The 23,380-nt window shown below is 34.3% G+C and overlaps 1 protein-coding gene across 2 annotated transcripts in view; it reads right to left on the minus strand.

The window, feature by feature from the left end:
* The window catches only part of IARS2 (isoleucyl-tRNA synthetase 2, mitochondrial), a 68,864-nt gene that overhangs the window by 18,802 nt on the left and 26,682 nt on the right, over positions 1-23,380 (minus strand). For both annotated transcript variants that reach the window (XM_072647802.1, XM_072647803.1), the window contains 7 exons: positions 22,875-23,026; positions 19,090-19,250; positions 12,128-12,230; positions 10,232-10,325; positions 5,218-5,320; positions 3,774-3,876; positions 2,188-2,313 (listed from right to left, as the gene is read on the minus strand). In XM_072647802.1, the coding sequence (XP_072503903.1) occupies positions 2,188-2,313; positions 3,774-3,876; positions 5,218-5,320; positions 10,232-10,325; positions 12,128-12,230; positions 19,090-19,250; positions 22,875-23,026 (842 nt within the window). The remainder of the gene's footprint in view (positions 1-2,187; positions 2,314-3,773; positions 3,877-5,217; positions 5,321-10,231; positions 10,326-12,127; positions 12,231-19,089; positions 19,251-22,874; positions 23,027-23,380) is intronic.

Here is a 23,380-nt window from a genome sequence, read left to right on the forward strand (position 1 = left end):
GAACAACTGAATAAATCATGTTATATGAGTGGAACAAAATTTTACACCAGCAACAAGAAACAATATGAAAAATTCAGAGAAGCAGAAGACTTCTATGAACTAAGGAAACGAATAGAATCAGGAAAACAAAATACACAGTGACTACAGTAATAGAAATGGAAAGAACAAAAACCAAAATTAATTATAATAAATAATAATAATAAAATCATTATAATGGCAATATTTTGACCTAGAAAGGAGGAAATGCCCCTTCCTTTCCTTCTTCCTTTTCTGTAAAGGGTGAAACTTTGTATATACTCTTAGATTTGGTTGATGTCACAGTTTTCTGAACTGCTTTTTAAAAAACTTTTAAAAAATTCTTTGTTACAAGACATCAGTAAAATAAATACAAAGATAAGCCTTGCACACAGTATGCATTTATGTATTTAATAAGTATTTGCTGGGGTGGGACAGAGCCAAGAAGGCAGAATAAAGGCAGGGACTTTCCTGAGCTTTCCCAAATTCCCCTCCAAACAATTTTAAAATAACTCTTCAAAACAAATTCTTAAGTAGAAACAGCCAAAGGACAGGGTAAAACAATTTTCCAACCCAAGACAGCTTAAAGAATGTAAAGAGGAAAGGTCTATCTCAGTGGGGTCAAAGCATAGTGTAGGCTGAACCCATGACAGGTTAGCAGGAGGCCCTCGGAGTGACTGAATCAAGTGGCAATGCCTTCCAAAGCTCTCAGTCTACACAGTAAGGGGGTTGGACAAGTGGTCACAAGATTACAGCACCCTTTGCTGGTGCACTGCCCGAATGCATGTTCATAGTCCCAGGGCAAAGAGGAGCACTAGCAAGGTAAAGGGCAAGAAAGAGGGATGCACTGAAAAAGGGGTAAGGGAGAAGATGAATGGGGTAAATTATCTCACATAAGTGAGGTGGCAAAGAGGTTTTACAGTAGAGGAGAAGATGGCAGGGGCGGCTGGTAAAAGTAAGAGAGACTGGTGGAAGCAATGGTCAGAAGCAAAACACTTCTGAGGAAGGATAAGTGAAAGGAGAGAAAGACAAAAGACACAGAGAGAGAAGGATAGACAAGGGAAAAATAGGATGGAGGGGAAATACAGTTAGAAATCATGACTGCAAAAATGTTTTTTACAGAATATCTCTACAATGGACACATTTCTCAAATATGTAGAGAACTAAGCCAAATTTATAAGAATTTAAGTTATCCTCCAATTAATAAATGGTCAAATGATATAAACAGGCACTTTTCAAAAGAAGAAATCAAAGCTATGTAGAGTCAAACAAAAAAAATCCTCTAAATCATTGCTGATTTGAAAAAATATCTACCTTCAAAGAACTGATGGCATCTAAATGCATATCAAAGCACACTTTAAAAAAAACAAACTTTATTTTTCTTGGGTATTTTTTTGGTCTGTTTTCTTTCACAACATGACTAACATGGAAATATGTTATGTATGACTACACATGTATAATCTACATCAAACTGCTTGTTTTCTCAGAGAGGGGAGAGGGAAGGAGAGAATTTGGAACTCGAATGTTAAAATTGTTTTCACATGTAATTGGAAAAACTTTTTTTTTAAAAAGTAAGTACTTATTTTTTGGTTCCAGAGAATAGGTAAGGAAATGTACCTCACTCCTTTAAGTTGGGCTTAAGAGGGAAAGAGGGGTAGAGGAGGCAGAGACATGCTATTTCAGGTAGAATACTGCACATCAGCTATAGTAAATGTGTATACTGGCTTTGCTGATCTGCTTTCTCTTTCTTTTTAAAATCTTGGATACAAAGGAAACCAGGGAGGGGTATATTCAGAAATGAATGATACAAGCAAAACTCAAAAATTAAAAAATTAAATAGAAGAATAAAAAGTTGCTTAAAATAAATTCAATACTACTAGGTCCTTCAGAAATGTGTCATTGATATAAACGAGAAAATACACACAAATATATTAAGCACAAAGCTAAGGCAGTAAGTACATAAGTTATTACTACCAACTATTATTTGTAGAAGCTCAACTAGCATGTGCAAACACACTAAAAATATTCTCTATAAATGCATGATAATTATTTAGAGGACAAACTAAAATTAATAATAGCATTTCTAGCTTATCTAAAAGCAAAATGTAATTTTTAATCGCAACTGTTTGGCAACCTTTTGCTTCCAGAAATATACAATTTAATTACTCTGACCTTGTCAATATCATCTCTGGCTGCATTAAGTATACGAGGTCCAATTTTCACTTCATTGAAGACATTTGATTCAGCAACCCACCATCGAAGGATGTCTGCGCCATACGGAGGATCTTTGCTTTGATCCTTTTTGTGAGAAAAATACAAACTGTACGTTACAAATTGCACATTTCAAAATAGGTCCTTAAGAAATATGTGAAATGGGAATATTTCAGCTCAATACTGAAGGTTTAGAATAGCCACACAAGTACATGGAGTTCCACAATCTCAAGTCAAAGAAATTTAGCTCGGTCCAAAAGTCAGATCAGGCCTCTCCACCTTTGTCAAGTGCATACGTAATTCCTACCTCAGCTATCAGGCACTGTTATACATTTTTAATTAGAACAGACAGGTCCATATAGGCTTATCAGCTGGGGTATAATAATCCTCCTCTGAACAGACTCCCTACCTGAGAGCAGAATGGAAGGGAAGAGGGGGAGGCATCAAAGAAAGGTTTTCCAACATTCTGTAGTAATTCTACACACAATGCATTGAATAATGGACACTGGCAGGTCAATAGCAAACCAGGATAGCAATATATTATTAGTCTGGATAATTTACTTTATAAGTAACAAATTGGCTTATTGTAAAGAGACAGAAGTTCTTGAGTTAGACGACTTGAATCAAAGTCTCACCTCTGACATTTTCTATCTGCGTGATCTTGGGTAAAGCACTTTATCTCCTTGGGCTTATTTCCTGATTTATAAAATAAGAGCACGGGATGGATAGTCTTTAAGGTCCCTTCCATCTCTTAATCCACTATCCTATAATCATAAGTTGATCTGTATCTTATGCAAATAAAGCTAGGGTATCAGCAACATCAGACTTGTGTCCATTAATCAATAATAATGGTAATCAATTCTCCAAAGACAAATGTATACTTTTAATAGTACCAAAACAAAGTGAATATTTAATAGCTTCCATTTTCTTATCTTCTTCTGCCAGCTTTCTCTGTGACTATATATGTAAAAAAAGCTCAATATTTTAAAATTGTGGCTACTGCTAATGGCTTGTGACTAAATGGTTTACCAGAGCAGGTAGGTAATGCAGTGGATGGAATATCAGGCTTGAAGTCAGTAAGACTCATCTTTCTGAGTTCAAATCTGGCCTCAGACTCTTACTAGCTGTGTGACCTTGGGCAAATCACTTCACCCTGTTTGCCTCAGTACCCCAAACACCCAAATAGAGTCACTGAAAAAAATGAACAAAACAAACACCCAGAACTAATTGTTTACTAAAGAGACCAAAATTTTTAATAATTCACATGAAACTCTGACTTAGATAGATAGTATGACTTAGTCCCTAAACACAAACCCAAATTAGGTCTTCTACTGAATATTAGCATGATCTTAGGTAGAACATACAACCTCCATTTTTTTAGTTTCATCATTTGTAAAATGAGGACAGAAGATAAGATCCCAAGACAGGTGACTCCATACATAAGCACATATAAAACGATTTTAAAAAATTTAAAGAGCTAAGTATTAGAACAATTTAAAATCTGTAAAATAATAAATATGCCAATTGTCTTATTATGAGTCACTTACTTGGCCTCCATTGACAATAACATCTGGACTAATCACATTTCCAAGAGATTTAGACATCTTTTCTCCTTTTGCACTAAGGGTAAAACCATGAACGAAAACAGTCCTGAAAGGGAAAATTAACCATTTTTATAAAAAAGAATGGTAGGTGATAAAACACAAACTGCCTTAAAATTGATGAGAACCTTTTTTTTATAGTTGTCAAAATTAATACACTTCATCAGCTGCTTAAAATAGACTGGATGAAAAAAGGTCCACACAGCAAAGTCTTTGGTGAAAATTCTAAATGTGACTGTTTAGTTCATGGGCAAGGGAAGGAAAAGTAAATAAGATGATTAATTTTTTTTTAATGTAGGAATCGGGGGGGAATATTACTGTTCTATTAACTTCTGGTAGCACATACAATTGACCATCATAGCTAATTATCCCCTCAAAATTCTTTCTCCTTTTGGTCATAAGGTTCTAAGACATTTATATCCATTCTGGTAGCAGACACAGGCATCAATCATTCTGAGCTCTCATTGTTATTCAAGAAGAGGAGGTGAGGAGCACTGGGAAGATGGAAGAAAAACATTAAACTCTTTTTTTCAGGCTCACTTGGGAGATAGTCAAGAAAAAAGGGACAAGAGACAGAACTTCAATCTAGGAAGCACATTGTGACAACATACAATTTTTTCTTCCGGTCTGAACCTATGATTTCATCAATGCAGAGAATTCCCAGAGAAGAAACTCCCTTTACCAATGCACACTAACAAATGTTCTGCAACTTCTAATTTTAAGACTAGCAAGCAACTTCAGTGCTTTGAAGCAAAAAAAAATTAAAAATGACCTGCTAAAGGTCACTCAGCCAGTACGTCTCTAGGTGCAAGTTGACCCCAGATCTTCTTGACTCCAGGGCCTGCTACTATTCCACACTGCTTCTCAGTTTCAACCTAGTTTTATAAAGCTTATCTATTTTTATGGTATATTATGGTTTCTAATCTAATGGAAGTGTACTGACTGGGAGGTTAAGCCAACTTCTAATGCTAACTTGCAGGTTCTAGATATCCAGTTTGTCTATTGTTTGTGAATATTAGAAGTATAACGGCACTTAAAGCTCAAGATATCCTCCCTCTGCTCTGAGGACATCCCATTTTCTCTACCTATCCAAAATTTACCCATTCCTCAACCCAATTTCCTCCCCTCAATTACAACAAGTTATAATGATCCCCCTACAGGACTTATAATCTACGGCAAAGATAATATACTTTTAACTACCTGCCATTTATTTCAAATGTAAGTTATGCCCCAATGATATCAAAAACTCTCAGAAGTCAGGAAGCATGTTATAATTTTTCTGGCATCCTACTCCACTCCTAGCATTGTGTTTGGTCTGTTTCAGGCACTCAATAAATTCATGCTGAAATTACCTGAAATGTATTGACTAGCTTATTTGTGACATACTTACTTAAAAGGGGCTTTATTCTTTGCTGCCACACTAGTTAACAAGGAAGAATGAAACCAGCCTCCGAGCTGGTCCTTTCCCTCCAAGTACAAATCTGCTCTTTTGTCTGTAAATTACAGAAATACACAGAAAAAATGAATTCGGAGTTAATTACAATAGAAAAAGATAATTTTACATTCCAAATCTTGCAGTTACGAAAATCTGATGCCTTCTATCCTTTATAACATTATATATAACTGCTACAACCTTTAACTGTCCTGTTTATTCAGAATATTGGTGTGTATCAATCAATAAGCATTTATTAAATACTGTGTCAGTTATTGTGCCAATCTCCAGAAATACAAAGAGAAAGGAAAAGCAGTCCCTTCCTTCAAACAGCCTGCATTATAATGGGGAAGACAGCAAATAAATACAGGACACAGAGGTCTAGGAAAGCTAGTACTCCCCTTCACCAGGAAGGAAGAGGTCAGGAGTCAGAGTATAGAAGGTTTAGAACAAAGTGAGAGCAGAATTCGAGAAAGCATTGAGTATAGTGAATTTTCAAGGAGTTTAGCTGAGAAGGGGAAGACAGATATATGACAATAGTCCTTAAAAATGGTAAAATCTAGAAAGGATTTAAGAAAAATGTTAAGACTGGGATGTGTTTGTAGATATATAAACAAAGAGAGTTTAAAGATTAGAAAGAGGAAGCAATAATAGTGAGGACAATCTGTTAGAGAAGACAAGGGAAGGGATTAAAAGTACATGAAAAAAGGCTATAATACTCCAAACACAAACTAAGTAATCATAACAGGTATTAAAATCTCTACTAAATTGTTAAAGTAGGCTATAAATGCAAATTATTCAATAATTAATGATATATTTTGATGATAATTTGTATATATTTGTACACTCTACAATTATAAATACATAACTGATAAAAAGAAATGCGGTGAGCCATGGGGAATCAACATCTAGATTGAAACGTTCCTGTTCATTGTGCCAGTCTTGCAGTTTTGCAGGTGAGTGTTATGGTCAAAAGAACAAAATAAAAGTGAGGGTGGAGCAGGTGGGGCAGAGGCAGACAAGGATGACGCTAAATAATTTACCCCTGAATAGCTAGGATGCAATGGCAAGAGTCTGGATGTTTATTTAGTATTTCTGGGGTGACAATCCTCAGAAGCAAGTGAATGGTTATTTCATCAACGTCCCTGAAATGTATTCTATTAAGAGCATACAGTAAGGACTACTCATCATATTCCAATCCAACGGGCCAACTGACTATCACATCTTCCAAACGTCATCTTCTTCTCCAGGCTAAACATCTCCAGGTTTCATCAAGTGATTCTTGCATTGAATGGTTTTTTGGTTGTCCGGCAGCCCTGTTCACTTTCCTTTGGACATCCTCTGCCCTTGTCAATATCCCTTCTTAAATGTCTGACCAGCATGTGAGATCATGTCTTTATTCTTTCTTGACACTATGCTTCTTTTAATGCAGTCTAAGACTGAATTACCTTTTTTTGGCTGATACATTACACTACTGAGGAATTAACATTTCAATCCACTAATATCTCCAGATTTTACAAACCATTTTCTCTTACCTATTTATCTAGTAATCCTGTGGAAACAAAAAAGCAATGAAGGTAGACTAGCATGACTCATTCATAAAAAATCTATAATGTTGCATAGTGATTACAACTTTCCTTTTTAAAAATGATCAAGAACCATCCTCTTAATTTATTCTAGAATTCTGCCAAGGCCTCACTGATCTAAAGTATCCACTTTTTTTCCAACACTTCCACTTACCAAATAATCTTTTTCCACTAGCCAAGTCAGTTCCAGGCTAAAAATATGTCCCTCTCCCACCCCTCCATGGGCTTGCAGATTTCTACACAGGTTTATTTTATCCTGTTTTTCCTCCTACCTAATTTGATCTTCTTGAATAAGGTGTATATTCTCATTGCCACAGTTCAGTCATCAATTTTAATGGAATAAGTCTCAGTAAGCAAATTAAAAGATATAACTTCTATATATAACATATATTATCAAGGACATGTATGCTAGAAAAGGAAATAGGCCAATCTTGTACAGAAAAAAAAGAAAATAGTCCAAGGGGTGCACTGGTACCCCTATGTTAAAAGAATGAGGCCTCCAACACATTAGGTAGGTTCTCTACAGAAGATTTATGGGGGAATTATGGTTGAAAATGTACCAGATAAGTAAGTTTAAAGGTGTTACATCGTCTGTCAGTAGCTGGCATATGTTATCATGAATCTTTCAAAATGTCAAATTAAAATACCATTGGAAATCTGCGTAACTGGAGGAAGTTCCCACATTTATAAGAAAGCTGTTAAAACTCAACTATTTACTTTAAAGTTTTCCTGTTCCCTTAATAAAATCAGAAAATAAGGAGTTACTTATGTCAGTTTTAAAATAAAAACAAAATTAATTAGGATTAGTACAAACATGTCTTTTACAAATTCTTTACGAATGTTTTGGGCATGAGTGAATTTATTATTTAAAGAATGATTGTAAAACAGAATTCCTTTAAATTTCTCAAATGTTGACTTTTTTTAGGATTCCACTGACTAATCTCTTAATGAAATAGGTGTTTGACCTAATGTCAAGACTGTAAAACAAATACCTCTCTTTGCTGTAAATCCTGTCAGAACAAAAGTGAAAACAGGTATGCAGTATATAAGATAATCAGATTCATCAGTAATCATTACTGAAGGCTATTTTTGCTAAAAAATAGAGATCATTTTCTTTTGCAAAAAAGAAACTTTAGTAGAATCATTGATCCTTAAATCAATTAATTAGGCCTTAAATCAATACGAGACTCAAACTACTTGAGATTATGCAACATTTTAATTATACAAAAACATAGTACAAGTGGGTGATAAGTAACATCACTAAATTCAGATAAATTTAATACTTCAGTTGTCACTGAATTTTGTTATGTTAAATCTATGTATACTAAAATAATTGTTAAAATACTCAAAGCACTTAAAATTCTAAGCATTAAGTAAAATCAATCTTTCCTCTGTTTCTTCCCTTGCAACACACATACATAACAAGCTGGATATGATTTCTCATTCATTTGATCTCATCACATTTCATGCTCCTTGTATGGACTTGAACAATCAAATTAGAATATTATCTATATACATCTTTTTTTTTAATATTATAAATTATTTGAGGCAGGGCCAATTTCTTTTTATTTATCCCAGGGTCTATACACTGAATTCTTTGATGGAATCATGTTTTAAGGATGCCCTCTATCTGTGTAGATCACAAGCCAACCACGCCTTTTCCTCCTTGCCTATGTAGTATCCTTGCCTATGCCCTTCCATATGTTCTCCACAGAAGACCAACCCAACACCCGGAAGGCTAATCCTCTAAATCTTCTTTATTATTGTTAGGACCTGGACTATTCATCACATGCTTTCAGTGTCTAAACACTTTCCACCACTTCCTTTTCCAAGTATATATTTCCTTAATATCTTTATAATCAGGTATGTCCTTCTTACATAGAAGTCACCACTGGTGATATGTGCTCAAGAAAACATGTAATAAAAAGTTAAATGAAAGAAGACAAAATACAAAGGACTCAATTTACTTCTTGATGGCAAGCTTTACTAAACTTGTTCTCCACCTGAAGGAAAGATTTAGGGTCAGTACATAGATACTATAGATTAAAATTCCTTTTTTATGTTATTTGTAAATTTCATTGACCATTTATGACTGTCTCCTATTTCATTATAAAGGAAAATCAAAAGTTTACTATATCAATTATGTATGTTCATATAATGTTTCTCTTATTATGGCATACCTACATATGACAATCAAACCCCCTAATTTTTTGTTTGGAAATATATTCACAGACAGAATTTCACTTAATGAATTCCTCTACTTCCTGAATCCTCTAAATGTTAGGTGAAGAGTGGGCATACTTTTTCTACAAGGTACTTACAGATGCAACAATGACTGAATTTCATCTATTAGAAAAGTGGCACAGTTTCATTCCATTTTAAACCAGTCAAGAGCCCTGAATTTAACTTACATATGTTATGCTTAGTAAGGACCTTAGTTACGTATGACTGTTTAAGAAATCACCCAAATAATGATATTAACAGAAGTAATTCTCAGGAAGGCTGAAGTAGTCATTGAACTTTTGAAGCAGTATTAATAACTACTATTTCACAATAGGTACATTCTTTTGAGTGTAAGAATTCCCTCCCAGGAAGGGCTACAAGAAACCCTTCTTCCTGCTGAGGCTTAAATTGTACAATTCTATTTGTCTGCATTTTCAAGAAAATTTGGAAAACTGTGAGTGGCTCTCTGCACATTTAATATTTTTCTAAACCATATCAACAAAGGCCTTTTGAAACAATAATTTTGGAAACAAAGGTGCTATGTGAAAATATAGGTTTAAATTCTGACACTGCTTAACAGTGACATTTCTGGAAAAAAAACTAAATCCTTTAAGTATGACTACCCCAGAATCACTATTTATACAGGCTCTTTTAGTCATGTAAATCCAATTCACTTACAGGTCATGGCATGACCCTCCTGACGTCATGGTCCTGAAGAACAAAGGACAAACAACAACAGCTTCTCCCTGCTTTTCATGCTTAGTTACCTTAGGAAAACAATCCTCCCTTTACTTTGTCTAATTAACTCTAATCACAACTAATTAAGCATAGAATAGTATTATGTTATATACTTGTATTTGTAGTTTAAAAAAAAAAAGGAAAAGAAAGAAAGTAAGTGAAGTATATAGAAAGCATGGCCCATAGGAGACCTGCTTTATATACAATCCAGGTCCTGCCAGAGACTAGCTCTATAAATATGTTTCTTAAACTCCATCACAGTATAATAATGCTAATAGGTAAAAATCAGGGGTTATGTTACAAGTCTAAGACGTTCTCATTTTTAAAAATGGGAAATTTATTATAGGTTTTAAACATGTCCACATTTTTTGAACTTCAAGCCTTTCAATGATGACATAATATATAATATTATTTTTATTTAATACCTGGAAGAATACAATTCCATGAAGTTCCACTTTCAAACCAGATATCCAAGATATCCTGGCCTGGCACATATTCCAATGCATCAGGACCACCAAGCTAATGAGATATAAGTGAAAAAAGCATTTTAATTATACAAAGATATAACACAAATAAGTAATAGGTAATATTGACAACTTCAGAAAAAACACTTTAGTTGTCACTGAATTTTCTTATGCTAAGTCTATGTATACTAAAATAATACTCACACATTAAAAACAATTCTAAGCATTAAGTAAATCAAGCTTTCCTCTCTTTTTCTTCCCTTGCAACACACATACATAATAAGTTGGATATGATTTCTCATTCATTTGATTTCATCACATTTCATGCTCCTTGTATGGACTTGAACAATCAAATTAGAATATTATCTATGAACATCTAATTTTTCCTACTATATAAATTATTAGAGGCAGGGCCCATTTCTTTTTATTTATCCTAGGGTCTATACATTACAGCGTACTCTTTGATGGAATCTAGTTATGAGAATGCCCTCTATTTGGGTAGATCACAAGCCAACCATGCCTTCCCATTCTGTGGTATCCTTGCCTATGCCTTTCCATAAGTTCTCAATAGAAGACCAACCCAACACTGAGCAGGCTATCCTCTAAATCTTCTTTATTACTGTTAGGAGTTGAGCTTTCCATCACTTGCTCTCAATACCTAAACACTTCCCACCACTTCCTTTTCCAATTATGTATTTCCTTAATGTCTTTACAATCAGGTATCTCCTTCTTACATAGAAGTGATCACTGGTTCTGTGCTTCAGCCTACTTATACCTAGTATATGTCTTCCTTATTGTCCTTTGGGTTACCTGTTTTACTAGTGCTATCCTTTAAAAAAAATACATGTCAGAGAGGAACTTGGGGTCAGAAGGTCATCGATTTAAGGATTGGAAGAGAATTAGAGATCTTAGACCCCAACCTCTTCAACTTATAGCCAAGAAATGATTCTTTCAAATTTTTCTTTGTGCCTCAAGTCTTAAAATACATGATCAAATCAGAAATATACTGAGTTAACTTATCAGCACATATATGTTGCAGACAGATGACAACCTAGTCTCAGTACTAAAGAGGCAGAAAGTAGTCTGGATTGCTTGTAGGAACTTACCCAGTACTTTCAAAGATCTTAAGCACTTCATATAAGTACTAAATAAATATTTAAATAACAGTAATTTCTATAACCATTAGTTAAGCATTCACAACTTGAGCTCATTATTATTTAGCTAAAAATAAACACTCTCCTGCACGATACTTCAGAGCAGCTAATACAATTATGTACATCTGACTGTTATTTGAATCCAGCAAAGTTCAAGTGTCATTCCCACTATTTCTGAGCAACTTCCAACACAAACACAAATATTTGTGATACACTACAGTTTAAAACTGAACTTTAGGCCACTAATATTAGCAGAAATGTACGTACAGCTGACATTTGTAAGGCACTTTTTTAATCACAACCTTGAGAGTAGGTCATGCAAGTATTATTCCTATTTTGCAAAGGAGAAAACTGAGACTCAAAAGTGAAACAACTTGCCTAGTAGCAGAGTGCTAGAAACCTTGAGATTTGGGACTTGATACATGTCTTTTTGACTCCAAATCCAACATTCCTCTTGCTGTATCACACTGCCTCAATACCTATATTGTACCTCAAGACCCTGTACCTACCACTACATTAAATTCTATCCTGTTAAAGTCATACATGCCCTATTTTAGGTCTAGATTATGTTTTTCTTATATTTTTGCATTTTATTAACTATGTTAAGCCTGTTTAAAAAAATTAAATTATAAAATAATTATCAAGCTTAAAAAAAATCACCCCCAAGATCTTTAGTATTCAAAATTTGTAATCAGAAATTTACCTGAGATAAGACTTTTTCAGGCAGAAGCTGCTCAGGAGGATGAGTCCACCAGATATCACTTCCATGTTTTTCTACTAGTTGAACAAGATGCTCAATAGTTTGGCTGTTGAAGGAAAAAAAAATCAGAGCCAGTAAAGTAACTACTGTTGCTAAGGCATAAAGCAATAATAAAAAGAAATGACAGAAATAATGCCATATTTTCAACCCCAAATTGACCTCTCCTGTTACGTAGTTACAACTACAGGCTACTAAACATTAGTATTTCTCCACAAAACTATATTTATCCTCCAAAATTTTCCTATTATATGTTAAAGGAATCATTACATTCTATCAGTTAAAACGCTCAAAATATTTCAGCCACCTCTAATGAAATGAACTGAAAGCATTTAAATACTTAATATGTGCCACATGGAAGGGATACAAACACAAAAGTGACAGTTCTCATCTTCAGGGACTCGTACTCTAAAAGTGGGAGGCTACACATATAGGAGAGGAGGGGCTATATATAGGATGTTTGGGTCTACTAAAGCGTAAGGATAATAAATGGAGCTAAAGACAAACCTAATGATATACCCTTCCAAGAAGCAACGGGACAAAGGTCATTCTCAATAAATGGGTACAAACAGTTTTCAAAAGAATAAGAGCAAACAGCCACATAAATGAATGCTCCAAATCATTAACAAGAGAGACACAAATTATAACAGTCCTAACGTTTCATCTTCTACACTGCCAATTGGCAAAAGTAACAAAAGGTAGATCAGTCAAAAATGGAGGGTCTGAGGGAAGGCAGGCACGCTAGTGCAATGCTGGTGGAACTGTGAATGAGCACCACCAACATGGAAAGCAATTTGGAATTATACAAATAAAAGTGGTTAAAATATCTATGCCATTTGACCCAGACATTCTATTTATACTCCAAGGAGGGCACCTATATACACCAAAATATTTGTAGTAGTACTCATCGTGACAGCAAAGAATTGGAAACCAACTAGATGCCCATGATTGCAGAACAGCTAAGCAAACTGTGGCACACAAACATAATGGAATGTAACTGCTAGAGAAAATTATGAAATTTGGTCAATATGGTAAGATCAACATGAACTAATAATGTAGAGTGAAGGAAGCAGAAGCAGGAAAACAATATGTACTATGACTACAACAATGTAAAGAACCACTACACACACCAAAAAAAAAAAAAAATAAGAAAGTAAATGCTGCAAAATTATAAATAATAAACCTGGCTCAAAAGAAGAGATAATGACAAAACACTCCCATCTCACCCCTTTGCAGAGGTTAGGGATCCACAAGTTTTGTACATTATACATATATTCAGACTTTTTTGATCAACTATTTTGATTTTTCCCTCTGCTTTTTCTGTTGATCTTTAAAAAATATTATTTGTTATATGAGATGACTCTCTGGGAAATGATACTGGGGGAAATTAAGTGATGTAATAAAAAGTCAACATAAACTTAAAAAAAAAAAGGAGGAACTGATATATTAATTAGGTGTCCAGAAAAAATGGTTCAAAGTACAAGGGAATATCTAAGTGTGGTTAACAGTGCAGATAGTAAGAAAATGGCCAGGAACAGCTAGATAGGATATGAATAAGGAACACTGGTCTGGTTGGTCTGGAGACAGTTAACTGTCAAGATTATTGCCTGGAACATTATAAAAGCTTCCAAATCATTTTGTTGCCTACATTCACTACATATTTCTCACCAAAGAAAACACTGACATATTTCTTTTCCTATAATACTACTTTCATCGTCACCTTCCTGTTGAAAACCAACTATAGTTAATAGCCAAGTATTCAATGCCTCTGATCTGGCCCCAACCTATTTTTGTATTAACTCCCAATATTTTCAAAGTGAATCTCCTAATCTTGCCAATCTGACCCATTCATTGTCCCCAAAATAAACTTGACTCATACTTTCCCACCATTGCCTACTCAATGCCTCCTGCCCCACTCCATCCAAGAAATACCGCCTACTTCTTTGACCTAATCCTGCATATTCAAGGCCCACTTCAATTCTCACCTCCTCCATGAGGTCCTCCTGGCCACTTCAATTCTGTCATCTTCTCTTTCTAGTAGTTTAGTTGTGCATACCACTTAATTCACATTTAATCATATGTGAGGTGGATTCTGTGCTGGGCCTGGAGTCAGGAAGACCTGAGTTGAAATCCTATCTCAAACACTTACTAATTCTGGACTTTAGTTTCCTTACCTTTTAAATGAATTGTGCTCTGACCAACAAACAACTAAAAAGACAATCATTCTAAGAAACCAGACTGTCAACAGTCAAGAAAATGCTGACATCTTTCTGAAGGCCTAGACAGTTATTGCAGATGTCCCCAGAGGAATCAAATGAAGCTACTTCCACCATACCAATATTAAGCTAAATTTCCATAGAAAGACAAGAAAAAAAAAGGTTCATGAATAACAAGCAGTAAGGAAATTGAAAAGAATTTGCAACAGTTTGCACAATCTGCAATTGTGTAAGATATGACCCAGTAGAGTCATCCTGGGCTTGGGGGTCAAGGTAACATCTTTATATATTCACTTTCCTATCAACATCACTACTCAAGAAAATGATTTATTTGTTGAAATTAAAAACTTCTTGGGTGGAAAATAGATGCAAAGAGCGCTCATGAGACCAGATGTTGCTCATACCATTTCTCAAGTCCAAAACTACGAGTTAACTCTTTAAGGAAATGATGTTAAACTTCTATCAAACTCAGTCACCCTCAGGCCGCACCAAAAACAAATAAATAAAGGACAATTTCAGGATGGCATCTATGCCTCTGAGAAAGGTCCAGTGCCCTAAAGCGGGCTCTCAGGTCCAAAAAGTGTCCCTGGTGCTGATGGGAGCCTTCTATGCTCCCCACACTGACTGAGATGTGAGGATAAAATACATTTGATCCTTTGGAGATTAGTGCCTTTTAATTTGATAAATGAAAAAAGTTTACTTAAGATTATGTTGAATTATAATATGTCCAGTGGTACAGAGTTAGACAGGTGATCTCAGGCTCTTGAAGACACTGCCCAATTGCAGGAGGTCCTTTCACCAAGCTAGAAAGACTGTGAATATGGCCTTTTAAAGAGTATAATTTCCCCAATTCATAAATGGTCAAAGGATATGAACAGGCAATTTTCAGAGGAAGAAATTAAAGATATCTAGAATCATACGAAAAAATGCTCTAAATCACTTTTGATTAGAGAGATGCAAATCAACATAACTCTGAGGTACCATATCACACCTATAAGATTGGCAAACATGACAGAACAGGAAAATGATAAATGTTGGAGAGGATGTGGGACAGTTGGAACACTAATTCATTATTGGTGGAGCTGTGAGCTCATCCAACCGTTCTGGAGAGCGGTTTGGAACTATGCCCAAAGGGATACAAAAATGTGCATACCCTTTGACCCAGCAATATCTCTACTCGGACTGTATCCCCAAGAGATCATAAAAATGGGAAAGGGTCCCACATGTACAAAAATATTTATAGCAGCTCTCTTCGTAGTTGCCAAAAACTGGAAATCAAGGGGATGCCCATCAATTGGGGAATGGCTGAATAAAGTATGGTATATGAATGTAATGGAGTACTATTGCTCCACAAGAAATCATGAACAAGAAGACTTCAGAGAGGCATGGAAGGACTTATATGACCTGATGCTGAGTGAAAGGAGCAGAACCAGGAGAACTTTGTGCACAGCAACGACCACAGTGTGCGAGAGTTTTTTCTGGTAGACTTGGAACTTCGTAATAATGCAAGAACTTTAAAAAAAAAAATTCTCAATGGTTTTCTAAGGCAAAATGCCTTCCACACTCAGAGAAAGAGTTATGAAATTCATTTGTAAAATGTAGCAGATCATGTTTGTATATGTGTGTGTATTATGTTTTGATTTGTTATATGATTTCTTCCATTTGTTTTATTTCGTCTACACAGCATGACTATAGTGAAAATGTATTCAATAGGAAAGTATATGTAGATCCTATATAGAATTGTATGGCATCTTGGGGAGGGGGGGTAGGTAGGGGGGTAAAAATCTAAGTTTTTTTGGTAGTGATTGTAGAACACTAAAAAAAAATAAATAAATAAATTTTTAAAAAATACTTAAAAGGATAGTTCCTTTCACTATTGTTTTTAATAACACTACTAAGGTATATTCCAGTTATGGAATTATTGAGTCAAAGGATATAATTATCTCTGTAACTTGTATTTCCAATTTGCTCTTCAAAAATAAATCCTATATGTTTGTAATTCCAAAATAAAAAAAAAAATAAAGAGTATAATTAAGTTCAGAAAGTCTTCCTGACAGAAGATTTATCATCTATTTCTTCAACATATTAAAAAATAATTTTGGTGATACTATTGTTGAGTCATTTCAGTCATGTCTGACTCTCCAAGACCCCTCTGGGGTTTTTTTTTGGCAAAGATAATAGGAGTGGTTTGTCATTTCCTTTTCCAGCTCACTTTACAGTTGAGAAACTATAAAAAAAACAGTTAAGTGACTTGCTCAGGGTCACATAGCTAGTGAGTGTCTGATGCCACAATTGAACTCAGGTCCTCCTGACTCTGGTAAGGTAAAAAATAAAACGAAGGGGTTGGACATGAAGTCCTTTAGCTTTTTGCTTCTAAAACTCTGATCCTAGACTCCTGTTTGTCTAGTTTAGGTGCCAGAATCAATTCCAAGCACCTCCGAGCTGGAGAATATGCTATAATGCTCTCTGACATCACTATTACACAGTGTTATGATTTAAAGTGTGACTAAAACTCTTCAGAACTACAATACTTCCACTAAGAATTCAATAATTTTTTTAAAAAAATAAATGGTTTATTTTTTACTTTATTTTTCTTGAGTTTTTTTATGTTTTCCTTCACACTATGACTATTATGGAAACGTTCTGCATGACTAAAAAAATATTAATGGCTTAAGAGAATATAAGTACTTTGCATACCCTTTAAAACTTCTAATTTTTTTTTTTTTTGGTAAATTCTATAGTTGATCATGTCAGAAGAACAATTTTGGGGAGAATAGAGAGGAGAAAAAAATGCTACACATGAACAATATTGTGAAGCACTTTCTCCTTCATCCTTTTTATCTATCAGTCTCTAGACCTATGTTCCAGGGCTCTTCTCCCTTCCTCCTGCAAGCAGAAAAGATATAAATGTCACACTGGAAGTCTAAGTGGACACTGGGTGTACTCTAGTGGAACTTACTGTTATTATTAAAACTGAAGTACACAAGAAGGAAAAGATTTCCCCCAAAGTAGTAAGGAAATTTATAATTCAAAATTCTTGAATTTTTATATATTCTTTTTGGCTACTGCAGTCAGTGACCTCTGCTGACTAACATAACTCCTACGGAGCAGACAAAGAAGTTCATAAATCCTAAGGTGAGAAACAATCTATTTCTTAAACAATGTCTCAGGGACAGGACTGGAAGCAAATGTGTTTAAGGACAAATGACAAACCTGGGTCCTATTATTTTTCCACTTAGTCTCAGTCTCAAAAGACCAAATGATAGTTATTATTTTTCCATATACAAAATAAAACACTCACTTCTCAAGTAAGAGGATATTATAACTTTATAACTTTTTATTCTTATTATACACTGTTTAAATAACACACTCGATGCACTGTTTCAGGGGGAAACTACTATAAATATATCTTCCTAGAGCATAAATGGGAGCATAGCTTCAAGTTTGTTTTCAGTGTTTGAACTGAAAGATAACTTTATTAATATGGCCTTTTCCAATGAGTTTCTTTTGGTACCTGAAGCATACATGCTGGATTGAACTCTACATAGCAATCCTGATAAGACTTAAAATTCTTTAAAATTTGTTTTAATGCAAAACCATGAATATAATCTTAAATCGAGGTCTTAGATTTTTTCATATAGTCAAACCCAGAAGATGCCCTAAAAAAATGCTGCCTAAGCAATGTAAGTTGTAAGGAAGGCCCATATTCTGAGTGAGATATAAAAAGTGTGGGAGGAGAGGAACAAAGTTTAAAGCATTTCACCTTGTTCAAGGAGAGACTTGGTTATGCACAGAATGATAAGCTGTAAGAAGGGCTCATGTCCCCAGAAAGAACCATTATGACCTGCATGAATTCCCTAAGTAAAGAGGATGGAAGAATAAAGCAATCATTTGACAAAAGCAGTCTATTAACTGTAAAATGACAGCCACAGTGTGCAGCGTATCTTAGAATTAGGTCCACCAGCCCAAACTGTTAAATGTTAATAGATCACCAAACTCCTAATTTGCCAAGGAGAATGTAGGTACTCACTTTACTAGCTCCAGTAGGAAATTTTGTTAATATTCTCCCAAATTCTACTGAGTTAGTTTGTTGTCAATATGCCATTAGAAATCTCAAGGACTCAGGGAAATCAAGAGTGCCTCTTCTTCATCTCAGCTCTAGTCTTCAAAATTCCTTCAGTTATCTATAACCTAAAACCAGGTCCTCAATTCTTATATGGAAGTAACAAGTTATTGATTTCATGTTATAATCTCAATGGAAAAAAATACCTCATATAAATCTAAGTTTTAAAAACTCTGTCCTTTATATTAATTCCTCATTAATGCAAGTAGGGGCTCCAGGAATTGAGGCTCATGCATAGATAAGCTAAGGGGAAAGGAACAGAATAATGGAAAAGAGAAAATATTAGAGTAAAGCAGTGTGGCTCTATCATCTAAAAAGAAAAAGGTAGTTGCTATACATAGGTTTCCTCCCAGCAGCAGAAATATCTAGCTTTGGGAAAAAATAATTTTATACAAAGTAAAATCGTGAAAAAGGAAATATTTTGATAAAATTAGCACATTTTACCCAGAGAAAACAAAGTATGTATAATTTATTTGAAAAAACACAAGATCAGTGAAGTTGAGATATTTTTCATTTTTAAAAAATATTTAGCTCATTAAAATTTCATAAAACATAAAAAATGTTTCTACCTGTTGATCAAGATTTCATCTTTTGTCTTGTGATGGAAGACAGGAATTGGAACACCCCAAACCCTTTGCCTTGAGATACACCAATACGGCCGTCTCTCTATTGTATCCACCATACTATTCATTGCTGATACAGGAATAAATTTCACCTTTCTTAATGAGTCCTGCAGTAAGTTTACAAATGCATTTTTAATTGGGTTACTGAGATCATACTAAAAAATAAATTTGTATAAAACTAGGAAAGGAAACTGAGTAAAATTTTTAAGGTGCTTATTAGGGGAACCCATTAAGTGATAATCCAGGGGAAATATAAAGCATTTATCACAGACATAACATTAATTTGTAATAACACTCAATCAAAACCAACAGAAGTTGAGAACTACCACACTTCATTAACAGCAAATAAAATTAACAATCTCTATTTCAATCATAAAAAACAAATTAGCACTATATGCTTAAAGGGTATGAACAGTTTTCAACAGAATAATTGTAAACGATTAACAATTAAATGAAAGAATAATCCAAATCACTATTATTAAGAGAAACATAAATCAAAGTAACTCTGAAATTTCATCTTAGACAATTCACAAAGATGACAAAGAAGAGAAATGGTCAATGCTGAATAGGGTTATGGAGAGATACACACTTAGGAACTGTGGGTGGAGCTGAGAATTGGTACAACCCTTCTGGAAAGTAATTGGAATTATGGAAAGTATGACTAAAATGTTTGCAGCTTCTTACACAGAGGTTTCACTGCTAGCCATATATCTCAAGGAAATCAAAGACAAAAAGAAAAGTTCAATAAACACTGAAAAATTTACAGAATCATTTTTTGGTAGTTGCAAACATCTGGAAATAAATTAGAAGTCCATCAACTAGAGAATGGCTACATAAATTGTGACACATGAATATAATGGAATATAACTATGTACTAAAATGATGAATATGATGGACACAGAAGCATGGAAAGACTTTTAAGAATTGATACAAAAGTGAAGTAAGCAGAACTAGGAAAATAATACACAGAATGACAACAATGTAAAAAGAAAAAACAATAAAGCCATTAAGTGCTGATAAAATTATAATGACAAAACTTGGCCCCAAAGAAGAGATATGAAAAGGCACCTCTCCATCTTCCCTTCTTTGAAGAGGCAGGAGAATTTAAGTGTGGAACATTGCATAGAATTTCTTCTATCTGATATGTTGGTTAGTTTTACTTAACTGTTTTCCCTCTCTATTTTATTTTTTTTAATAGAGGATGGCTGTCTGGGAGGGGGAGGGATATGGTGAAAAATGTACATGATGTAAAAACAAAATACGTCTATAAAAATTTATGAAAAGCAAATAATTTTATAAAAAAACAAATTAGAAAAACAGAAAACAAATCAGTATAATCTTGAAGCAGTATGTCAGAATCTAAAGTTGTCGGTTGATTTGTTATTTTAAAGCAAGTATTCTTTTTTCTTTTTAAATAATAGTATTTTTTTTCCCAATTACATGTAGACAATTTCTAACATTTATTTTTTGAAAGATTTTGAGTTCCAAATTTTTCTGTTTTTCCTTCCCCAAGACAGCAAACAATCTGATATAGGTTATACATGTGCAGTCATGTAAAACATATTTCCATGTTAGCCATGTTGTGAAAGAAGAAACAACAAAAGGAAAACAAAAGCCCTTCCCCCTCCCCCCAAAAAGTGAAAATAGTATGCTTCAATCTGCATTCACACTGGAGGTAGATAGCATTTTTCATCCTAAGTTCTTTGGAATTGTGTGGGATGACTGTACTGTTGAGAAGAGATAAGACTATCATAGTTGATCACTGCACAATGTTGTAAAGGAAGTATTCTTTATCCTTAAATCATGGATCCTTTTGACAGTCTCATGGAACCTATGGATCACTTCTCAAAATGATTTTTTAAAAAACTTGTAATTGAAGGAGATGCTTAGTTTCAATTACAGGTTAGTTGAAAATAAAGTTGTAATTTCCCCTCTGAGTTCAAAGACCTCATGAAATTTATCCATGGACTGCTAAGGGAACTGTGGACCCCAGGCTAAGAACTCCTGTTTTAAAAAATAGGTGGACACAAATACCTCTTCCTTTGGTATAAAACAGGGAAACATTAGCCCTCAACTTTAGGACTTTAGATAGGACTAACAGGATGAATGTTGAGTTTAGCTATAAAAAATGCTTGTGTCCAGCTGCAACACTCCAAAATACCCCAAGATGGTAATGCTACCCAATGTGGCTCTGTGTCCTTGAATTTATTTTGTTTTTCTTTCTTCTTTAGTTACAATATTCAGCTATTAAATTTTTTATTATTTGTTGTATTTAACAGTTTTAGGTTCCCTCCTATTAATCTGAAGAATGTATAGGACATTTTATACTTGTCTGAAGAAAACTTCTAATGTCTTCTTTTCTTTAACTTATGTAGCTTTCAACCTACTTTTAAAAGTGAGTTGATGCCCTCAGAAAAAAAAAAGTTCCCTGTCCCTACTTTAACTTTATGCATTTGTGAAAAGATGAATAAGGAACTACATTATGACTGCTTAATTTAACTAGATTCCATTTATACTATATTCCTAATCTGAGACTAACCTTTTAATCAAATTCAGGTGGGATCATGCTAAGTCAAAGACACTCAAATCCCTAAAACCAAAGGGATTTACAACAGGGAATTGGCAAATTTTTCTGTTTTAAAATAGATCCTAAAACTCAAGTGTTTTAAACTAACCTATACAAACTAATCTACATGTTCAAAGTTAAAAAATATATACATGGTTAGAAATACCAGGTCTAACTTCAACATAGCATCCCAATTCAAAACTTTTCATATTACAACTACAAAAATATTCTATAAAAATCTGAGAAGACATATGAAATGATGCAAAGTGAAGTGAGCAGAACCAGAAGAACACTCTACACAGTAACAGTGATATTGTAATGATGATCAACTGTGAAAGACTTAGCTACTCTAATCAATACAGTGATCCAAAAGAACTTATTCAAAAGGACCCACAATAAAAAATGCTATCCACCACCAGAGAGACAACTGGTGAACTCTGAGTACAGAGTGAAGCATACTTTTTCCAGTTTCTTTTTCTGCAACATGGCTAATATGGAAACATGTTTTACATGACTCTGTGAATATAATATATTGCTTGCCTTCTCGATGAGTGTGAGAGGGGTGGAAGGAGGGATAGCATGTGGGACTCAAAATTTATAACAATGAATACTAAAAATAAATAAAAGTTTCTAGAAATGAAATATTTCACAAAGATGTTTCTACATGGTTAAGAACTTTATCTCATGAGCTCAAAAACATTATCACACTGAAAATTCATTTTTCTGACATATAGAATTCCAAGTTGAATTATTAAGATAATTGCTACATATAGTAAGTACTATATTTGTTTCTTATACAACTTATAAACTATACATGTTTCTTAAACAAAGAACAGCAACTTTTGTTGAGATTCTTATTATCATTTAATGTAGCAGTGTATATGTATACGGCAGCACAAGAGTCAAAAGACCAAGATTATACATCTTGCAACTAAGAACCTAGCTATGCAGCCCTGCCCATATCACATAACCTCCCTGGCCATGTTTTACCATTTCTAAAATAAAGATTATAGACTAAATGTTCTTGAAGGTCCTATCAAGCTTTACAATTCTACGAATGCAAGCCAGTACAAATGAAATACGTTCCTTCAATGACTGTATAGGATTATAAGCCTGGAGGAGGAGTCAATCCTGTTTTATAGGAAAAGTAATTTAAGTCTGGTACCTTGGCTGTAGATGTCATATTTTCTATTTTTACAAACCACTGCATGCTAGGGCGAATAATCACTGGTTTCTTTGTCCTCCAGTCATAGGGATAACTATGTGTAAGTTTCTCCTCCTTTAGCAAATTCTTTGTAGATTTAAGCATCTTTATCACTAATTTAAAAAAAAAAAGAAAATTATAAGTTGGATATTAAGAAGGTACATAGCACTCTAAAGCCTCCTAAGCAGAATCCCAACAACTATTCAGCAGTGTAGAGTCTGGGCTAGTAGCTGCTATCCCTGAAGACACTCACTACCCTGGTACAAAAATCAAGGTCTATTAGAATACCTGATAGAAAAGAGGTTGCTCTTTCAGGAAAAAGAGTGAAAAGTCTGGGCAGATAATAGGCTTAACAACTTTTTTTACTACACATAGTGGTACCTGCCTCTTCAGTTGAAAGCAAAAGTAAAGGTCAAGCAGCTACATAGAACCACAAGAATCAGAGTCATTCCACAATATCAATCTAA

This window comes from Notamacropus eugenii, chromosome 2 (assembly GCF_028372415.1).
Source record: "Notamacropus eugenii isolate mMacEug1 chromosome 2, mMacEug1.pri_v2, whole genome shotgun sequence".
NCBI lineage: Eukaryota > Metazoa > Chordata > Mammalia > Diprotodontia > Macropodidae > Notamacropus > Notamacropus eugenii.